The 18,390-nt window shown below is 40.4% G+C and overlaps 1 protein-coding gene across 2 annotated transcripts; it reads left to right on the top strand.

Annotated features, from left to right (window-relative positions):
- The first annotated feature begins 2,967 nt into the window (after positions 1-2,967).
- LOC109906380 (mucin-5AC-like) lies at positions 2,968-8,845 on the top strand. 2 transcript variants are annotated; one of them, XM_031791846.1, is made up of 5 exons: positions 2,968-3,224; positions 3,512-3,567; positions 5,091-6,848; positions 7,077-7,147; positions 7,374-8,845. In XM_031791846.1, the coding sequence occupies exons 2-5, from the start codon at positions 3,531-3,533 to the stop codon at positions 7,530-7,532; spliced, it is 2,025 nt and encodes a 674-aa protein (XP_031647706.1). In that variant the 5' UTR covers positions 2,968-3,224; positions 3,512-3,530; the 3' UTR covers positions 7,533-8,845. The 2 variants fall into 2 exon arrangements, with proteins under 2 accessions (XP_031647706.1, XP_031647707.1); XM_031791847.1 differs by having other exon boundaries at positions 5,097-6,848.
- Positions 8,846-18,390: the final 9,545 nt, after the last annotated feature.

Genomic DNA, 18,390 nt, shown 5'->3' on the forward strand with positions numbered 1-18,390 from the left:
ACATCATGATGTTGCCACCACCATGCTTCACCGTAGGGATGGTATTGGCCAGGTGATGAGCGGTGCCTCGTTTCCTCCAGACGTGACGCTTGGCATTCAGTCCAAAGAGTTCAATCTTCATTTCATCAGCCCAGAGAATCTTGTTTCTCATGGTCTGAGAGTCCTTTAGGTGTCTTTTGGCAAACTCCAAGTGGGCTGCATTGTGCCTTTTACTGAGGAGTGGCTTCCATCTGGCCACTCTACCATAAAGGCCTGATTGGTGGAATGCTGCAAAGATGGTTATTGCAGAGACAATTCCTTCGACCTCATGGCTTGGTATAAATGTTGTTTTTCAATAATCTTCGGTAATACCAAGTACTCCATCAATGACATTCTATAAAGAAATACTCTCTCTCATTGCTAACTACCAGGAAGTTTGAAAAGACAGGTTGAGTGGGCTGGGATCTTGTATTCATGACCTCGCCTTGACTGACAGCTGTTTGAAATGTCAAGAAACTTGGATGCAGTGAACAGTGTTGCAGTAAACACATCTCAAGCAACATTGCATCAATGATGTACAAAATAATATAGTTCTCCCATTTGGCATGTCTCATGTGATGCGGTTCACAGCAACACTGAATGATGTGTTGGCATGACAACTGCATCAGAGTTTTGAGTGACCTTTCCCCTCTTTTGTTCCATGCTTGCTGAAGACCTAGCTAGCCAGTAACTAGCTAACAACCGATACAGATGAAAGCGGAAACATAAGTATCTTTGCCATAGATGAATAGGGTAAACTCTTAATTATATTTGTTACATTTTGGCACCAGTAGAGTAGCTATATAGCTATATAAATCACACCCCTCTGCAAACATACCTTCTCCAATGTTGGTTACAAGATGGTACTTATCTAAATTAGGTAAGAGAATATCATGTTCCCATTGGTGTAATAAAATGGGAGAGCTAGGCTGATGTCACCGTATCCCTTAAAAATCCCGCCTCCTGATAGCAAGTGAATGGCATGGGGAGGGGGCCAGTAACTTTAAGATAAAACTTTATCAATGTAGAAGCAACAATCCTTTTCCATACTTTGGCCATCATACGTTGATCTGGTTTCATCCAAATATCATCCCATTTCATTAAAAACATTTTGACTGTTTATGACCGTTAACAGCTCTGATGCTCTGGATCCTGGTGATGTCATAAAGGAGTGTTTGGACTCAGCTGGGACCAGGTTTTAGCTGCTGTGCAACGCTGACGTCCTTCTTCCCAGAGATGGTCTGCCTGTACAATCAACACCTGGACTGGACACAACAAAACATATCTTTTAGATCAGGGACAGGCTATGGGCATCACAAGCCCTCCACCAATGTTCTTCTAGCTGTCTGCCTGCCCCCTTGGACGATCTGCACAGCCTCTATGCACATTCACATGCCTCTCTCTTAACACTCACGCACACTCACACACTCAACCACCATACGCTGCTGCTACGTTTTACATGAATCCAGCTGCTCAGCCACTTTACCCTGATTGTATACATATAACTTCTGATTGTATACCTATAACTTCTGATTGTATACATATAACTTCTGATTGTATACATATAACTTCTGATTGTATACATATAACTTCTGATTGTATACATATAACTTCTGATTGTATACATATAACTTCTGATTGTATACATATAACTTCTGATTGTATACATATAACTTCTGATTGTAAACATATAACTTCTGATTGTATACATATAACTTCTGATTGTATACATATAACTTCTGATTGTAAACATATAACTTCTGATTGTAAACATATAACTTCTGATTGTATACATATAACTTCTGATTGTAAACATATAACTTCTGATTGTATACATATAACTTCTGATTGTATACATATAACTTCTGATTGTAAACATATAACTTCTGATTGTATACATATAACTTCTGATTGTATACATATAACTTCTGATTGTAAACATATAACTTCTGATTGTAAACATATAACTTCTGATTGTAAACATATAACTTCTGATTGTAAACATATAACTTCTGATTGTATACATATAACTTCTGATTGTATACATATAACTTCTGATTGTATACATATAACTTCTGATTGTATACATATAACTTCTGATTGTAAACATATAACTTCTGATTGTATACATATAACTTCTGATTGTATACATATAACTTCTGATTGTAAACATATAACTTCTGATTGTATACATATAACTTCTGATTGTATACATATAACTTCTGATTGTATACATATAACTTCTGATTGTAAACATATAACTTCTGATTGTATACATATAACTTCTGATTGTATACCTATAACTTCTGATTGTATACCTATAACTTCTGATTGTATACCTATAACTTCTGATTGTATACATATAACTTCTGATTGTATACATATAACTTCTGATTGTATACCTATAACTTCTTCTATCACCGCCGCCGTTGTTGATATTGTTTTTCTACTTAGTGTATATTCTTTTGTTCTTTCTCTACTGGCATTGTGACTTTCCCCCTTCTATTTATTGATATTGATACTTTTCTGTTGAGGATGAACTGGCAAGGAAGCATTTCACTGTACCGTTTACACCTTCTGTATCCTGTGTACATGACAAATAAACGTTGGTTTGATTTGATATAAGCCAAAGACGAGATGAAGTGCATTTTTACCTGGAGTTTTTCCTTATTATAGACTACTACTTTCAACACTGGTTTACTACACCACCTTACTCACTCTGTTTTTAGTACATGTCCTGACATGTGAGTCCTTAAATAGATGGGTGGGGCTAAGGCATAAGATGGTGTGATCAATGCTGAATAGGGTATTTTCTCCTAATATTTCGTAAGTGGGATAACACGTTTATCAACTTTAAAAGCGGTATAACTTTCCTGTTTCCTCCCACTACAGTGTATGATATACCATTTTGAATCTATGAGTCTGTATTTTTAAAAATATATTCAGATGTTGCTTACTGGCCTGATAGTGTTGTAATGTAGTTTATTCTTCATGTTGAACTGTGTAGTTACTGTAACTGCCAGAGACGGAGTGTACATTCCAAATGGCACCCTATTTCCTAGTCAAAGGAGTGCACTTTATAGCGAATAGGGTGCCATTTGGGATGCCAGCTGACAGAGAACAAATGATAGAACAGAAGCTTATGCAGATCAGTTGAGGAGCTCACAGAAGCCTGAACACTGAGGAAGACAACAGCAACCATTTTGGTAAGACATTTTCTATTATTCTATAAAATATTATACATTAAAAGTACCTGCACTTATCAGAATGTAAATGTGTGGAACAGTGAACATTGTCACTTACAGGTAGGTCTACTGTATTGATAGGAAAATCTCACTTAAAAAAACATAATGAGATGTTTAACTGCTGACTGTTTAGGCTACCTTCAGTATTTCAATTTGTATTTTTGATAGTATTTCAATGTATAATTTAAATTAATAATCGTTTAAAATGTATTTAGAATTTGATTCATGTTTTTTCTCCCATGTATTAGAGGGAATACCAATACAACTATGGAACTTGGAGTGTTTCTCATCATCATTTTTTCAGGTTAGTATCTGGTCCTATGCAGCAAATTTGAAATTACATTTTTTTTTTTTACATTGGATAAAAGTAGAGACTCAGAGCTATAATATGTTATATCCTGCACTGCACAGTTGATGAGCAATGGGAAATTAATTATGCTTTGAAAGTTGATGGGCTTGTAACCCCACCTTTGAGAAAATGGTCTGTGAATATTTTGGTACAGTACACCTACTGGAGAGTTCTTCTTTGTCTACACCCATTCAGCATTGTTCACACACTCTTAAGCCTTAGCCCCACATATCTCTATCTCTTTAAGGATTCACAGTGTAGTAAACTACCAAAGATTTCAAGACTAAACATGGTGAAAGTAGTAGCAAAAATACACTTTATCTGGTCCTTGGCCTATATCCTAATCTGATTTTGGTGCCGGTTATGTTGTTCTTCAGATTACAATTTCTGGTAAACAGCAGAAGGTAGCCTAGTGGTCAGAGCATTGGGCCAGTAACCAAAAGGTTGCTAGATCGAATCCCTGAGCTGTCAAGGTAAAACTCTTATCGTTCTGCCCCTGAACAAGGCAGAAAACCCGCTGTTCCTAGGCTGTCATTGTAAATAAGAATTTGTTCTTAACTGACTTGCCTAGTTAACTAATAAAATATTAGTTTATTTGTCACATGCAGAGGATATAGAAGGTGTAAATAATAAAGGTACAGTGAAATGGTCATTTGCATAGTGGTTTCTTTTGTTTGGACATGTAGCTAGCTAGCTAACCATAATCCCAACTAACGCTGCGTTCAAAACAATTAGGATTTGGAAAAAACTATTTGAACGGTCATCCAACTCTGGAACTCGCGCCTCTTTCTAGGGCTCTGTTCACTGATGTCATGATTTGAACTCTTGTTTTTTCCCACTTGTTTCGAACTCGGCAATACTACCATGCATGAACCTGCAAGTAGCTAAAGCTAACCAAATAGGTTAAATTTTAGCTAGCCAACATTAGGCTATAACTAGCAATTCAAATGGCTTTCTGAGATACAAATAATATTACTACACAGAACATTCACAAAACGTTAGCTAGAGAGCCAGCCAGCTAACATTAGCTAGCTAGCTAACAGTATGCTTTAACTTGCTGCATACTGAGCAGCTCATGTAATAGATAAGACCATGCTACATGGCAGACATATCCAAACTAATTTCTCGGCATGTCCATCCCTTCCATTATCTCAGCCAATCATTGAAAGCAGGAATGTTCCTGTATTTTCTGTGTCAAAAACTACTATGCTCGTAATTTAACAATTTTATTTGTATTTACAGATGGCATACACATGTATTATTAAGGCACAGGAAAGTTCACATGTTCCAGAAGACATTTTCTGCCAAAAGCCCAATGGAACTGTCTAAATGTATTTTATTTATTTTTTTGCAGGATGATGATGTGTGGGACCTTGAGGGAAAAAATTGTCAGATGTTTTAGAAATGCCTGAGTCCATTTCTGGTGCCTGGGATTAAAGTATTGTTACGCTACCTAATAATTGTTATCTTTTTCCAAGTAATAGGCAGACTCTGCTCTGTAACAAGCACAACTACAGATCCTAATATGACAACCACAACAGAGGCACCTGCTACAACAACCACAGCTGTCAGTGCATCTCCTGCTCCAACAACCACAGACGCAGCTCCTACAACAACAACAATAACTGAGGCTCTTACTACAACAACAACTGAAGCTCCTACTACAACAACCACAGATCCATTTACTACAACAGCTCCTACTACGACAACCACAACTGCAGCTCCTACTATGACAACCACAACTACAGCTCCTACTACGACAACCACAACTACAGCTCCTACTACAGCTCCTACTACGACAACCACAACTGCAACTCCTACTACGACAACCACAACTGCAGCTCCTACTACAACTGCAGTTCCTACTACAACAACCACAACTACAGCTCCTACAACCACAACTGCAGCTCCTACTACAACAACCACAACTGCAGCTCCTACTACAACTGCAGTTCCTACTACAACAACCACAACTACAGCTCCTACAACCACAACTGCAGCTCCTACTACGACAACCACAACTACAGTTTCTACTACAACAACTACAGCTCCTACTACAACAACAACAACAGTAGCTCCTACTACAACAACCACAACAGTAGCTCCTACTACAACAACCACAACAGTAGCTCCTACTACAACAACCACAACAGTAGCTCCTACTACAACAACCACAACTACAGTTCCTACTACAATAACCACAACTACAGCTCCTACTAGAACAACCACAACTACAGCTCCTACTACAACAACCACAGATCCAATTCCGACAACAGTTCCTACTACAACAACCACAACTACAGCTTCTACTACAACAACAATAACAGGAGCAGCAGCTCTTACTACAACCACAGTTCCTACTACAACAACCACAGATCCAATTACGACAACAGCTCCTGCTAAGTTAACCACAACTGTAGCTCTAATCACAACAACTGTAGCTCCTACTATGACAACCACTGCTCCTAATAAAACAACCACATCTCCTAATACAACAACAACATCTCCTACTACAACAACCGCAACTCCTACTACAACAACTGCAGCTCTTAATACAACACATACAGCTCTTAATACAACACCTACAGCTCCTACTACAACACCTACAGCTCCTACTGCAACACCTACAGCTCCTACTACAACACCTACAGCTCCTACTACAACAACTACAGCTCCTAATACAACAACTGCTGTTCTTACTACAACAATTACAGCTCCTAATACAACAACTACAGCTCCTAATACAACAACTGCAGCTCCTAATACAACAACTGCAGCTCTTAATACAACTGCAGCTCCTACTACAACAACTGCAGCTCCTAATACAACAACTGCAGCTCTTAATACAACTGCAGCTCCTACTACAACAACTGCAGCTCTTAATACAACTGCAGCTCCTACTACAACAACTGCAGCTCTTAATACAACTGCAGCTCCTACTACAACAACTGCAGCTCTTAATACAACTGCAGCTCCTACTACAACAACTGCAGCTCCTAATACAACAGCTGCAGCTCCTACTACAACAACTGCAGCTCCTACTACAACAACTGCAGCTCCTACTACAACAACTGCAGCTCCTAATACAACAGCTGCAGCTCCTAATACAACAACTGCAACTCTTACTACAACAACTACAGCTCCTAATACAACAACCACTACTGAGCTACCAGACACTTCACAAATGAGCACTATAACTCCACCTGCAGGACAGTACACCATGCATAGTAGGTCTGGTACGTCTGATTTACTTTACTTAATATCTAATGAAATTGGTAATAGTGGTCAACCCTGTCAAGTCTCCTTTTTTTCTTATAGTACGGTACGTGTCTGTCTGTCTGTCTGTCTGTCTGTCTGTCTGTCTGTCTGTCTGTCTGTCTGTCTGTCTGTCTGTCTGTCTGTCTGTCTGTCTGTCTGTTTTGCTTAATGCTTGTTCGTATTACTGACTCATTGTGTCTCTACAGGATATAAGTTGGTACTGAGGGTGAAATTTACCATGACAACAGACCTTACCGAATCTGAAATCTTGAAGCAGGTGAGTGTCACTGTCAAACGTATCATCATTTTTATTAATCTCCAAAAATGATTATAGAATGAGGAATAACCTCACTCAAAGTGATTTTAGTGTAACGTTGCTTTAACAAATAAGGATACTGAGTAAAGATGGAAAGTGAAGCGAATAAGTGGAAAGGAGTTTGAAGAGGATAGGAATGTAGCGTTTACACATTTACTAAATTATGTAACCCCTTTGTTTATTCCAGCTTCAGTGGGAACTGATCAGACGAGGGATGCCAGAGACCTTTACACTGCATATGAGAATCCTTTCAGGACAGAATACAAAGAGAGTTACAAACTTTAATGACGATGGTCTGTTGGGGGAGGTTTATGAACCCCATGTCATATCACTTAATCCGGCATAGCAAAGACACAACAGATACCCATGTCCTGCCGTAACTGGACCTAATGTATTAGGCAACTAAATATCTATAGTACCTTCAGAAAGTTCACACCTCTTGACTTGTCTCACATTTTATGTTACAAAGTGTAATTAAAAATGATTGAATTGTATTGTTTTGTAAACGATCTACACAAAATACTCTGTAATGTGGAGAGAAAAAAAAGTGGAAGTGGACATTTTTTTTGAACATTTGTAAATGAAATATGATGTATTAATCAACAGTCAGTTGCTATGTTCTCATAGTGAAAGTAATTTAACTCAGAAACTGCAATGACCCAAACACTTGTAACTGAACTCAAGGCCACTGATATTTTTTTTGTTGCTATTATATACTAGGCTAAATAGTTTGGAAAATGAGAGTGTTAACAGACTTAAGGCAGGGTATAGGCTAACGGAAAACAACACGGTCATTGAGGTGAGAATCACCACAGGTCAACATCATACATGAACTTCTGTACTTGAACTCAACAAACACAACAGTACACACATTCACCAGACTTTTGAGGATGAGATGGTCTTATCAACTGAGAGGGAAAATATAACAGAATCCACCAAAACTGCACCGAAATTATAGGTTCATCCAAGGCCACATTTTATTTTGAATCATTATTATTTTTTCAATACTTTTTATCCAGTCGGATAAACACTCCAAACAGCCTACCCGACCGCTCGGAGGAGTCTGCATGGTCCTAAAGCAATCGTTTGGAATAACATTCCAATGATAAAACTGGTGGGGACAAAAATGCAATTTCAGAATGTGGGATGGGCATGTCCATCCCGAGTGAAAGTTGCGCCCCTGGTTTCATCCACTAGGAGTCGCCATTCCCTAGGCTATCAGTTCACGTCCAAATGTGGACAATGCAGCAACAGTATTAATCAGGATATGTAATTAAGACTAACAGAAATACAATAATCAGTTACTGACACGGCATCACGCAAAAGGGAAATTCAATGCAAACATGTATTTATGTACATTTGAGTGTCGTCTGGTTAAGTTGAGGGTCCGTTATGACGCATTGGTACAAAGGGAAAAGGGTCGGTCAGGGGTTCTGGTGTTGGAGCTTTTGGTCAAAGGCCTTCGTCAGAGCTCAAGCATAGGGTGTCTTTCTCTAAGTTTGTTAGGGTACTCTGTTTTAATATAATGTTGATGTGGGTCCCCTTTAGGGAGCGATGAAGACTCAGTGGTTTGTTGTGAGTAAACAGACATGTGGGTTCAGCGGAGTTCCTCTTTGGTGATTGTTCTGTCTGAGTTGAATAAAGCTTCGCCAATCTGTGTTTTGGTTTCTAATGAGATGGATCATCAAACCTTCCAGGTACCATCACTAACGAGACTGCAAATTTTGGCCCGGAGAGTGGGATCTCATGAACATACACTACATGATCAAAAGTATGTGGACACCTGCTCGTCAAACATCTCATTCCAAAATCTTTATATGGAGTTGGTCCCCCTTTTGCTGCTTTAACAGCCTCCACTCTATTGGAAAAGCTTTCCACTACATGTTGGAACATTTCTGCGGGGACTTGTTTCCATTAAGCTAAAAGAGCACTGATGTTGGGCGATTAGGCCTGGCTCGCAGAAGGCATTCCAATTCATCCAAAAGGTTTTCGATGGGGTTGAGGTCAGGGCTGTGTGCAGGCCAGTCAGGTTTATCCACACCGATCTCAACAAACCATTTCTGTATGGACCTCGCTTTGTACACGGGGGCATTGTCATGCTAAAACAGGAAAGGGCTTTCCCCAAGCTGTTGCCACAAATTTTGAAGCACAGAATTGTCTAGAATGTCATTGTATGCTGTAGTGTTAAGATTTCTCTTCACTGGAACTAAGGGGCCTAGCCCGAACCATGAAAAACAGCCACTCGACCATTATTTCTCCCCCTCCAAACTTTACTGTTGAAACTATGCATGTGGGAAGGTAGCGTTCTCCTGGCATCTGGCAGACCCAGACTTGCCATCAGACTGTCAGATGGTGAAGCGTGATTCATCACTCCAGAAAATGTGTTTCCACTCCTTCAGCGTTCAATGGCGGCAAGCTTTTACACCACTCAAGCCGGTGTTTGGCATTGCGAATGGTGATCTTAGGCTTGTTTGCAGCTGCTCAGCCATGGAAACCCAATTCGTGAAGCTCCCGACAAACAGTTGTTCTGCTGACGTTGCTTCCAGAGGCAAGTTGGAACTCGGTAGTGAGTTTTGCAACCAAGAACAGACGATTTTCTTGGCCTACCACTTTGCGGCTGATACGTTGTTGCTCCTAGACGTTTCCACTTCACAATAACAGCACTTACAGTTGACCAGGGCAGCTCTAGCAGGGATGAAATATGACGAATTGACTTATTGGATTGTTGGCATCCTATGACGGTGCCACATTGAAAGTCACTGAGCTCTTCAGTGAGGCCATTCTATTACCAATATTTGTCTATGGAGATTGCATGGCTGTGTGCTATATTTTACACACCTGTATTTTACACACTGTGTTGCTGAAATAGCCGAATCCACTAATTTGAAGGGGAGGCCACATGCATTTGTGTATATACTTTTTCCACAGGTTACAGCCTTATTCTAAAATGTATTAAATTGTTTTTCCCCCTCATCAATCTACACACAATAACCCATAATGACAAAGAAAAAAAGGTTTTTAAAAATGTAGGATATTTTTTTTACAAATAAAACCGAAAAAACTAATTTACATAAGTATTCATACCATTTGCTATGAGACTCGAAATTGATTTCAGGTACATGCTGTTTCCATTGATCATCCTAGAGATGTTTCTACAACTTGATTGGAGTCCAACTGTGGTAAATTATTTGGACATGATTTGAAAAGGCACACACCTGTCTTTTTAATGTCCTACAGAGCAAAAACCAAGCAATGGGGTCAAATTAATTTCCCATAGAGCTCTGAGACAAGATTGTGTCGAGGCACAGATCTGGGGAAGGACTACCAACACATTTCTGCAGCATTGAAGGTCCCCAAGAGTACAGTGTCCTCCTTTATTATTAAATGGAAGAAGTTTGGAACCACCAAGACCCTTCCTAGAGCTAGCCGCCTGGCGAAACTGAGCAATCTAGGGAGAAGGGCCTTAGTCGACATCAATGATGTCGCTCTTGCTGCTGGTGATTCTCTGATCCACCTCTACACAGATGACACCATTCTGTATACCTCTGTCCTTCTTTGGACACTGTGTTAACTAACCTCCAGATGAGCTTCAATGCCATACAACTCTCCTTCTGTGGTCTCCAACTGCTCTGAAATAATAGTAAAACTAAATGCATGCTCTTCAACCGATCGCAGCCCACACCTGCCTGCCCGTCCAGCGTCACTACTCTGGACGGTTCTGACTTAGAGTATGTGGACAACTACAAATACCTAGGTGTCTGGTTAGACTGTAAACTCTCCTTCCAGACTCACATTAAGCATCTCCAATCTAAAATTAAATCTAGAATCCACTTCCTATTTCGCAACAAAGCATCCTTCCCTCATGCTGCCAAACATGCCCTCCTAAAACTAACCATCCTGCCGATCCTCGGCTTCAGCGATGTCATTTACAAGATAGCCTCCAATACTCCACTCAGCAAATTGGATGCAGTCTATAACAGTGCCATCCGTTTTGTCACCAAAGCCCCATATACTACCCACCACTGCGACCTGTACGCTCTCGTTGGCTGGCCCTCGCTTCATATTCATCGCCAAATCCACTGACTCCAGGTCATCTATAAGTATCTGCTAGGTAAAGCCCCGCCTTCTCAGCTCATTGGTCACCATAGCAGCATCCACCCGTAGCACGCGCTCCAGCAGGTATATTTCACTGGTCACCCCCAAAGCCAATTCCTACTTTGGCCGCCTTTCCTTTCAGTTCTCTGCTGCCAATGATTGGAACGAACTGCAAAAATCACTGAAGCTGGAGACTCATATCTCCCTCACTAGCTTTAAGCACCAGCTGTCAGAGCAGCTCACAGATCACTGCACCTGTACATAGCCCATCTGTAAATAGCCCATCCAACTACCCCATCCCCAAAACCCATGGTCTTACATACCTTAAGGGAACATTTTGACATTCACCATATGGTTAGTGAGACCGACCACATTGCAAATGTACGGTCCCTTACTAGACGTCCAAAAACGTTTGTAAAATTTGCAGACGGCGTCGGGCTGTGCGGCAGGGCCGGTTCTTCCGGGAAGTCATTAAACGAACTCTCTCGGACATTCGGTTTCCGTTTTATAAAATAATCAAATTTTGGTCATTTTTCCGCTGTCCCGGTAAATCCCACAAGAGGGCGAATGCAATCATATTGCAAATGTACAAAACATCACGAATCACGACGTGGCCTTATCTACAAAACGGAAAATGTTTTGAAGCCGAAACTTGGTGAGCATAGGTTTGGCATAATGGGCAGTTGGCCCCGAACAAGATGGCGTCTAGGCCTCAACGGTTTTTGAGTTATGGCCATTTTTCTGGGATTAAAGGTCCAAAATGAAAATAGAGCAATTATTTTTCCGCTTCACGTCAAAGTCAAGGAACCTCCGGTGTCAATAAAAAGAGAACCAGCCATTTATCTATCGTCATTTAAGAGAAATCGTACAATGTCAAATTGGTGATGTTCAAAAATAGGTGTTTTCTTTTTTAAACAGTTACAGATCCAGTTACAGATCCAGATTTCTGTGATATTCTGTGATTTTCTGAAATAACACACACTCACTAAACCCTCCGTAAATAAGTCAGTTCTTAACATAAAGACTTAAAACTAAAAATTCTATAATTGCCTACCCCAAGGAGGATATGTGTTCACTTTCAGCTTCCTGTGTAAACCGGAAGTGCCTTAAAATGGTGTCATGGGTGCTGCAACCCCCATGAACTGTAAGTCAGTCATTTCTCCCAACAGATGTCAAAGAAAAGCTCTCTCACACGCACATGCACACGCACACGCACACACGCACACACACACACACACACACACACACACACACACACACACACACACACACACACACACACACACACACACACACACACACACAGCAAGGATGGAGTGACAAAGTGCGGTGCTTAAAGACACACAGAGCCTGCAATGGCATTTCCATATTCTCTAGGCCATGCCGAGTTCAACGAGATGCCCCGCTTGACCGTAGCTCGCTCTGACTGCAGCGACCGTGAAAAAAGTAGGCACAAAATGAAGCCTGGCCCTAAATGTCATTTGCTTTTGGGTGACAGTGAGAGAACCGTTAGTGTGAGAAGCACAATTCGACCTCAGGTACGTTTCTGAGGTCCTCGAATCTGTGCAACCCTTTCCTTGACCGTGTGGTATTAACCCTTAACAGTAAAACAGGGTTTTTTGATCTCACAGATTACAATGACATCTCTCCCCATAGGAATACATTGCCTGCTCCTCTAAAGTAAACCTGAAGCCTATGTGGGTTATGAATGCCTTATGAACCTGTCTTCAATGACAGTCCATCAGGACACTATGAGGTCTACCTGTGTCGATTCTAAGCTTCCAGAAGCAACCGGAAGTGGTTAAAATCACTCTAAATGTGTTTTTCCATACCCAACCAGCAGTTTGTGATAAATAGTGCATTCAACCCTGTGTAAATCGGTCAGTTCTTAACGTAAACACTCAAAACTCAGGATTCTGTAAAGGCATACCCCAATGAGGATATGTGTTTACTTATAGCTTCCTGTGCCAACCGGAAGGGCCATAATTGGTGTTACAGGGGCTGTTTCGAAGGGTTAAAAAAGTCAGATCTTTCCAAAACTTCATATGTGTGATTAGGCAACCCCCATGAACTGTAAATCAGTCATTTTCCCCATAAAATGTCAAAGAAAAACTAAATCACATACACACACAGCTTGGAAGGAGGGACACATTAAGGGTACGTAGAGACATACACATTTAGAAATGTCCCAGAGTCGCAAGACTAGGTGCATTGCGACCGCCTCGGCCCATATAGACGGACCCCAACGTTTCTGTCCGATAGCTCATTCAAGGACCCCATAGCAAAGCATGGAAAAAAGTGGATTTTCAGCACCAGTTAGGGTCTTGCTCGGAAACTTGGGAAACTTGGGATTCGGGGTTGCCTCAGCTAGGCCTACACATAACATCAGAACTGGACCCGCAGCTAGAACGTAACTACGTGTTTTACATTTTTATTATGGTTTGAACAGAAGCCGTTGTGAATTTTGGGCCAGCTCTGAAGTATGTGATAGTTGGCTACTAAACGATTTGGAAAAAGTGGGTTTGGTGTCAGTTTGTATCAGTTTGGTGTCAGAATGATATCTAATTGACTGATGGACGGTGACTTGCTGGTGACCATTGTCCATTTGCAATATGTTTAAACAGTGAGGTACCATCACCAAAGTGACATTCTGAAATCAACCCTAACGAGCGATGGAAAGGAACAACTATCGCTGCCCAGCCATCCCGAGTTCATCAGGCCAGTCAATTTCACTTTACTGCAGGATTTTTGAGCATGCCAAATTCGTGATGGTAAATGCCCATTGAAACATATTGCAAATACACGTGCATTTGCAATATGATTCAATAGTGAAAAAAACAACACCAAATGGACATGATGAAATCAACACAACGAGCGATGGAAAGGAACAACTATCACTGCCCGGCCATCCTGTGTTCATCAGGCCAGTCAATTTTGCATTTCTGCAGGATTTTTGAGCATGTCAAATTCGTGATGGTACATGGCAAATGGACATAACATCCTGATTTGGCATTTTCAAATCTTTCATATTGTCACGCCTTGGTCTTAGTATTTTGTGTTTTCTTTAATTATTTGTTCAGGCCAGGGTGTGACATGGGTTATTGTGTTGTCGTATTGGGGTTTTTGTAGGCATTGGGATTGTGGCTGATTAGGGGTGTGTCTAGCATAGGCTTGGCTGCCTGAGGCAGTTCTCAATCAGAGTCAGGTGATTCTCGTGGTCTCTGATTGGGAACCGTATTTAGGTAGCCTGAGTTTCACTTTGTATTTGGTGGATGATTGTTCCTGTCTCTGTGTAGTGTTCACCAGATAGGCTGAATTAGGTTTCACGTTGTTTTTGTATTTATTAGTTATTTCATGTATTGTTCCGTTTTTTGTTCATTAAAATCATGAGTAACCACCACGCTGCATTTCGGTCCGACTCTCTTTCAACAAACGAAGAACGCCGTTACACATATTGCATTTGAACATTAATTATGGCATTTGGCCCAAAAAAAGTGACTTTTGACTTCCTATGAAATCATATTGCAAATGGACAAAACATATGCCTTATGCACAAGTTAAAAAAAATGATGATAATAAAAGTTGACAAAAGTATATTCTACAGTTCTTACACATGATTAATTGACAAAAAATCAAAAGAATTTAGAAAAACGATCTAGAAAGCACTTTTTTAAGGGGGTGATACGTTTAAAAAAAAAAGTTCACATTTTCAACTTTTGACTTCCTATGAAATCATATTGCAAATGGACAAAACATATGCCTTATGCACAAGTAAAAAAAAACATGATGATAATAAAATATGACTAAAGTATGTTGATACAGTTCTTATACATGTGTAATTGACACAAAATTCGGCACTTTTTTAAAGTTTTGTCAAAATGCTTGCTATTTTTGACTTTTGACTTTTGACTTCCTATGAAATCATATTGCAAATGGACAAAACATATGCCTTATGCACAAAGTTTAAAAAAAATACAAATTATGATAATACATTTGGACAAAAGTATATTCATACAGTTCTTACACATGTGTAATTGACAAAAAAAATCGAAAGAATTTCGAAAAACGGTCCAGAAAGTACTTTTTTAAGGGGGTGATAAGTTTTTGAATTTTTTTTCACTTTCAAAAGGTTACTTTTGGATGTTGACTTGTGTTACATTTGCAATATGAAAAACCACGGTGGAGCGCACTCGCCACCTGTTGGATTTTTAAAGTGTTACACCTGGCATTTGCCATATGGCATTTGCAATCAAATTTGAACAAAACGACGCCAAATTGAGTGGTATTGGACACCGTGTATATGGTTTGTCCAGTGTCAATGACTTCCCATTCATTTTTGTCCATTTCAGGGGGGTGTTCCCTTACAGATCTCGAGGATTGGTCAGAGCTATTGATTGTCAGTTATTATCATTGGGATTGAAAATTCTCGTGACACATAGACACTAACCTCCTTTAAGACTTGCTGCTTGATTTCAGATTCGGTTAGCTCTGTCTTCGAGGTAAATTTCTCCCTCAGTCCAACCACATATCCTGTAGAGACACAATGAGTCAATATTACAAACCAACATGAAACAAACAAACAGACTGTCAGATAGACAGACTGACAGACAGAGAGAGAGACAGACAAACAAACAGTGTATGTTAAAAGGAAGGGACAGGACAGGGTTGACCTCAATTACCAATTGGATTAGATATGAAGCACAGTAAATCACACTTACCAGGTCCACTGTTTGTGTCTGACAGTCCGGGCGGTTGGAGGTATTGTGCTCATCTTTTGAGTGATTGGTTGTGTAGTTGTTGGTGGTCAGGGTTTGTTGTGTAGTTGTGATTTCAGTAGTTGCAGTTGTAGTTGTTGTGGCTGTTGTTGTGGGAGAAGCTGTGGTTGTTGTAGGGGTCGATGTGGTTGTTGTAATAGCAGCTATAGATGTTGTTGGTGTTGCTGTGATTGTTCTGGAGCTGGCAGTGGTTGTTCTGGGGAAACCTGAGGTTGTTGTTGTTGCAGCAGGGGATGTTGTTGTTGCACCAATGGATGTTGTGGGAGCGGCTGTGGTTGTTGTAGGGACAGCTGTGGTTGTTGTGAGAGCAAATGTGGTTGTTGTGAGAGCAGCTGTGGTTGACGTAGCCACAGTTTTTGTTGTCATATTAGCAGCTGTAGTTGTTGTCAGGGAAGATGTGTTTGTTATGGATGCAGCTGTGGTTGTTGTGGCTGTAGCTGTGCTTGTTGTGGGAGCAGCTATAGTTCTGGTAGAAGCTATGGTTGTGGTAGCAGCTGTGGTTGTTGTGGGGAAAAGGGGGAGGTGTTGCTAACATTTACGACAGTAAATTTCAATTTACCAAGCCTGATAAAGGACTGCGTTTTTGTCTTTTGAGCTTCTAGTTATGTAATATATGCAGTTTACTCAATCACTTTGTATACCTACTGTTTACAGGCTTCCTAGGCCGTATACAGCGTTCCTCACTGATTTCCTTGAATTCCTATCAGACCTTGTAGTCATGGCATGTAACATTCACTGTTTTGGTGACTTCAATATTCACATGGAGAATTTACACTTACAGGGAGGCCTAATGTATTGATTGAACAATTTCACTCGGAAAACCTTAATAAGATTATAAAATGATTTGGTATCACTTTTAAATGCAACCAATAGCATAGGCCAATGAAAATCGCGGATAAACAGATTGTAGGTCTACAATATGAGGAGGAAATTATAGTCCACCAATTGTCCTGTTCCTGTTGTAGTCCACCAACTTTCCTGTTCCTGTTGTAGTCCACCAACTTTCCTGTTCCTGTTGTAGTCCACCAACTTTCCTGTTCCTGTTGTAGTCCACCAACTTTCCTGTTCCTGTTGTAGTCAACCAACTTTCCTGTTCATGTTGTAGTCCACCAACTTTCCTGTTCCTGTTGTAGTCCACCAACTTTCCTGTTCCTGTTGTAGTCCACCAATTGTCCTCTTCCTGTTGTAGTCCACCAACTTTCCTGTTCCTGTTGTAGTCCACCAACTTTCCTGTTCCTGTTGTAGTCCACCAACTTTCCTGTTCCTGTTGTAGTCCACCAACTTTCCTGTTCCTGTTGTAGTCCACCAACTTTCCTGTTCATGTTGTAGTCCACCAACTTTCCTGTTCCTGTTGTAGTCCACCAACTTTCCTGTTCCTGTTGTAGTCCACCAATTGTCCTCTTCCTGTTGTAGTCCACCAACTTTCCTGTTCCTGTTGTAGTCCACCAACTTTCCTGTTCCTGTTCTAGTCCACCAACTTTCCTGTTCCTGGTGAAGTCCACCAACTTTCCTGTTCCTGGTGAAGTCCACCAATTGTCCTGTTCCTGTTGTAGTCCACCAACTTTCCTGTTCCTGGTGAAGTTCACCAACTTTCCTGTTCCTGGTGAAGTCCACCAATTGTCCTGTTCCTGTTGTAGTCCACCAACTTTCCTGTTCCTGTTGTAGTCCACCAACTTTCCTCCTTTCCTAATTTTGAAATATTGCATGAGGCCTTTTAGCTGCTGTTGATTTTTGGGGCGGCAGGTAGACTACTAGTTTGCGCGTTGGGCCAGTAGCCGAAAGGTTGCTAGATCAAATCCCTGAGCTGACAAGGTAAAAATCTGTCTCTCTACCCCTGAGCAAGGAAGGCAGTTAACCCACTGTTCCTAGGCTGTCATTGAAAATAAGAATTTGTTCTTAAAAGACGTGCCTAAAATAAATATAAAATTGACAACCACACTCAATAATCAGCTGTTTGATATTTGCCCTGCAGGCTTCCTGTATGCGTAACAGATCCACAGCAATATTTTTAACGAAGCTATTGATTCTCTTGCTAAATTATGCTTTCTGGTGTAGTATTTTCAATGATTTATTTTATTAATACTATTTAGTATAATAAGTAATTATAGAATTTAACTCTAGCACCCCTTCTGTGTGCTGTGCTCTCCCTGTGGCCCCAAAAAATCAAGACTTATTATTATTATTTTCCCAGCCAGAGATACATTTTAACAAGATATATAGATGGAGATTTAGTTCAACAAATTCATATTGATGGAGTATCAGACAAGTCACAGGCTTTTGGTTGGGAGTAGCCTAGAATAGTGAAGTGCAAAATAATCCACTGGGTCTAGGCTA

Source organism: Oncorhynchus kisutch, linkage group LG16 (genome assembly GCF_002021735.2).
Source record: "Oncorhynchus kisutch isolate 150728-3 linkage group LG16, Okis_V2, whole genome shotgun sequence".
Lineage (NCBI taxonomy): Eukaryota > Metazoa > Chordata > Actinopteri > Salmoniformes > Salmonidae > Oncorhynchus > Oncorhynchus kisutch.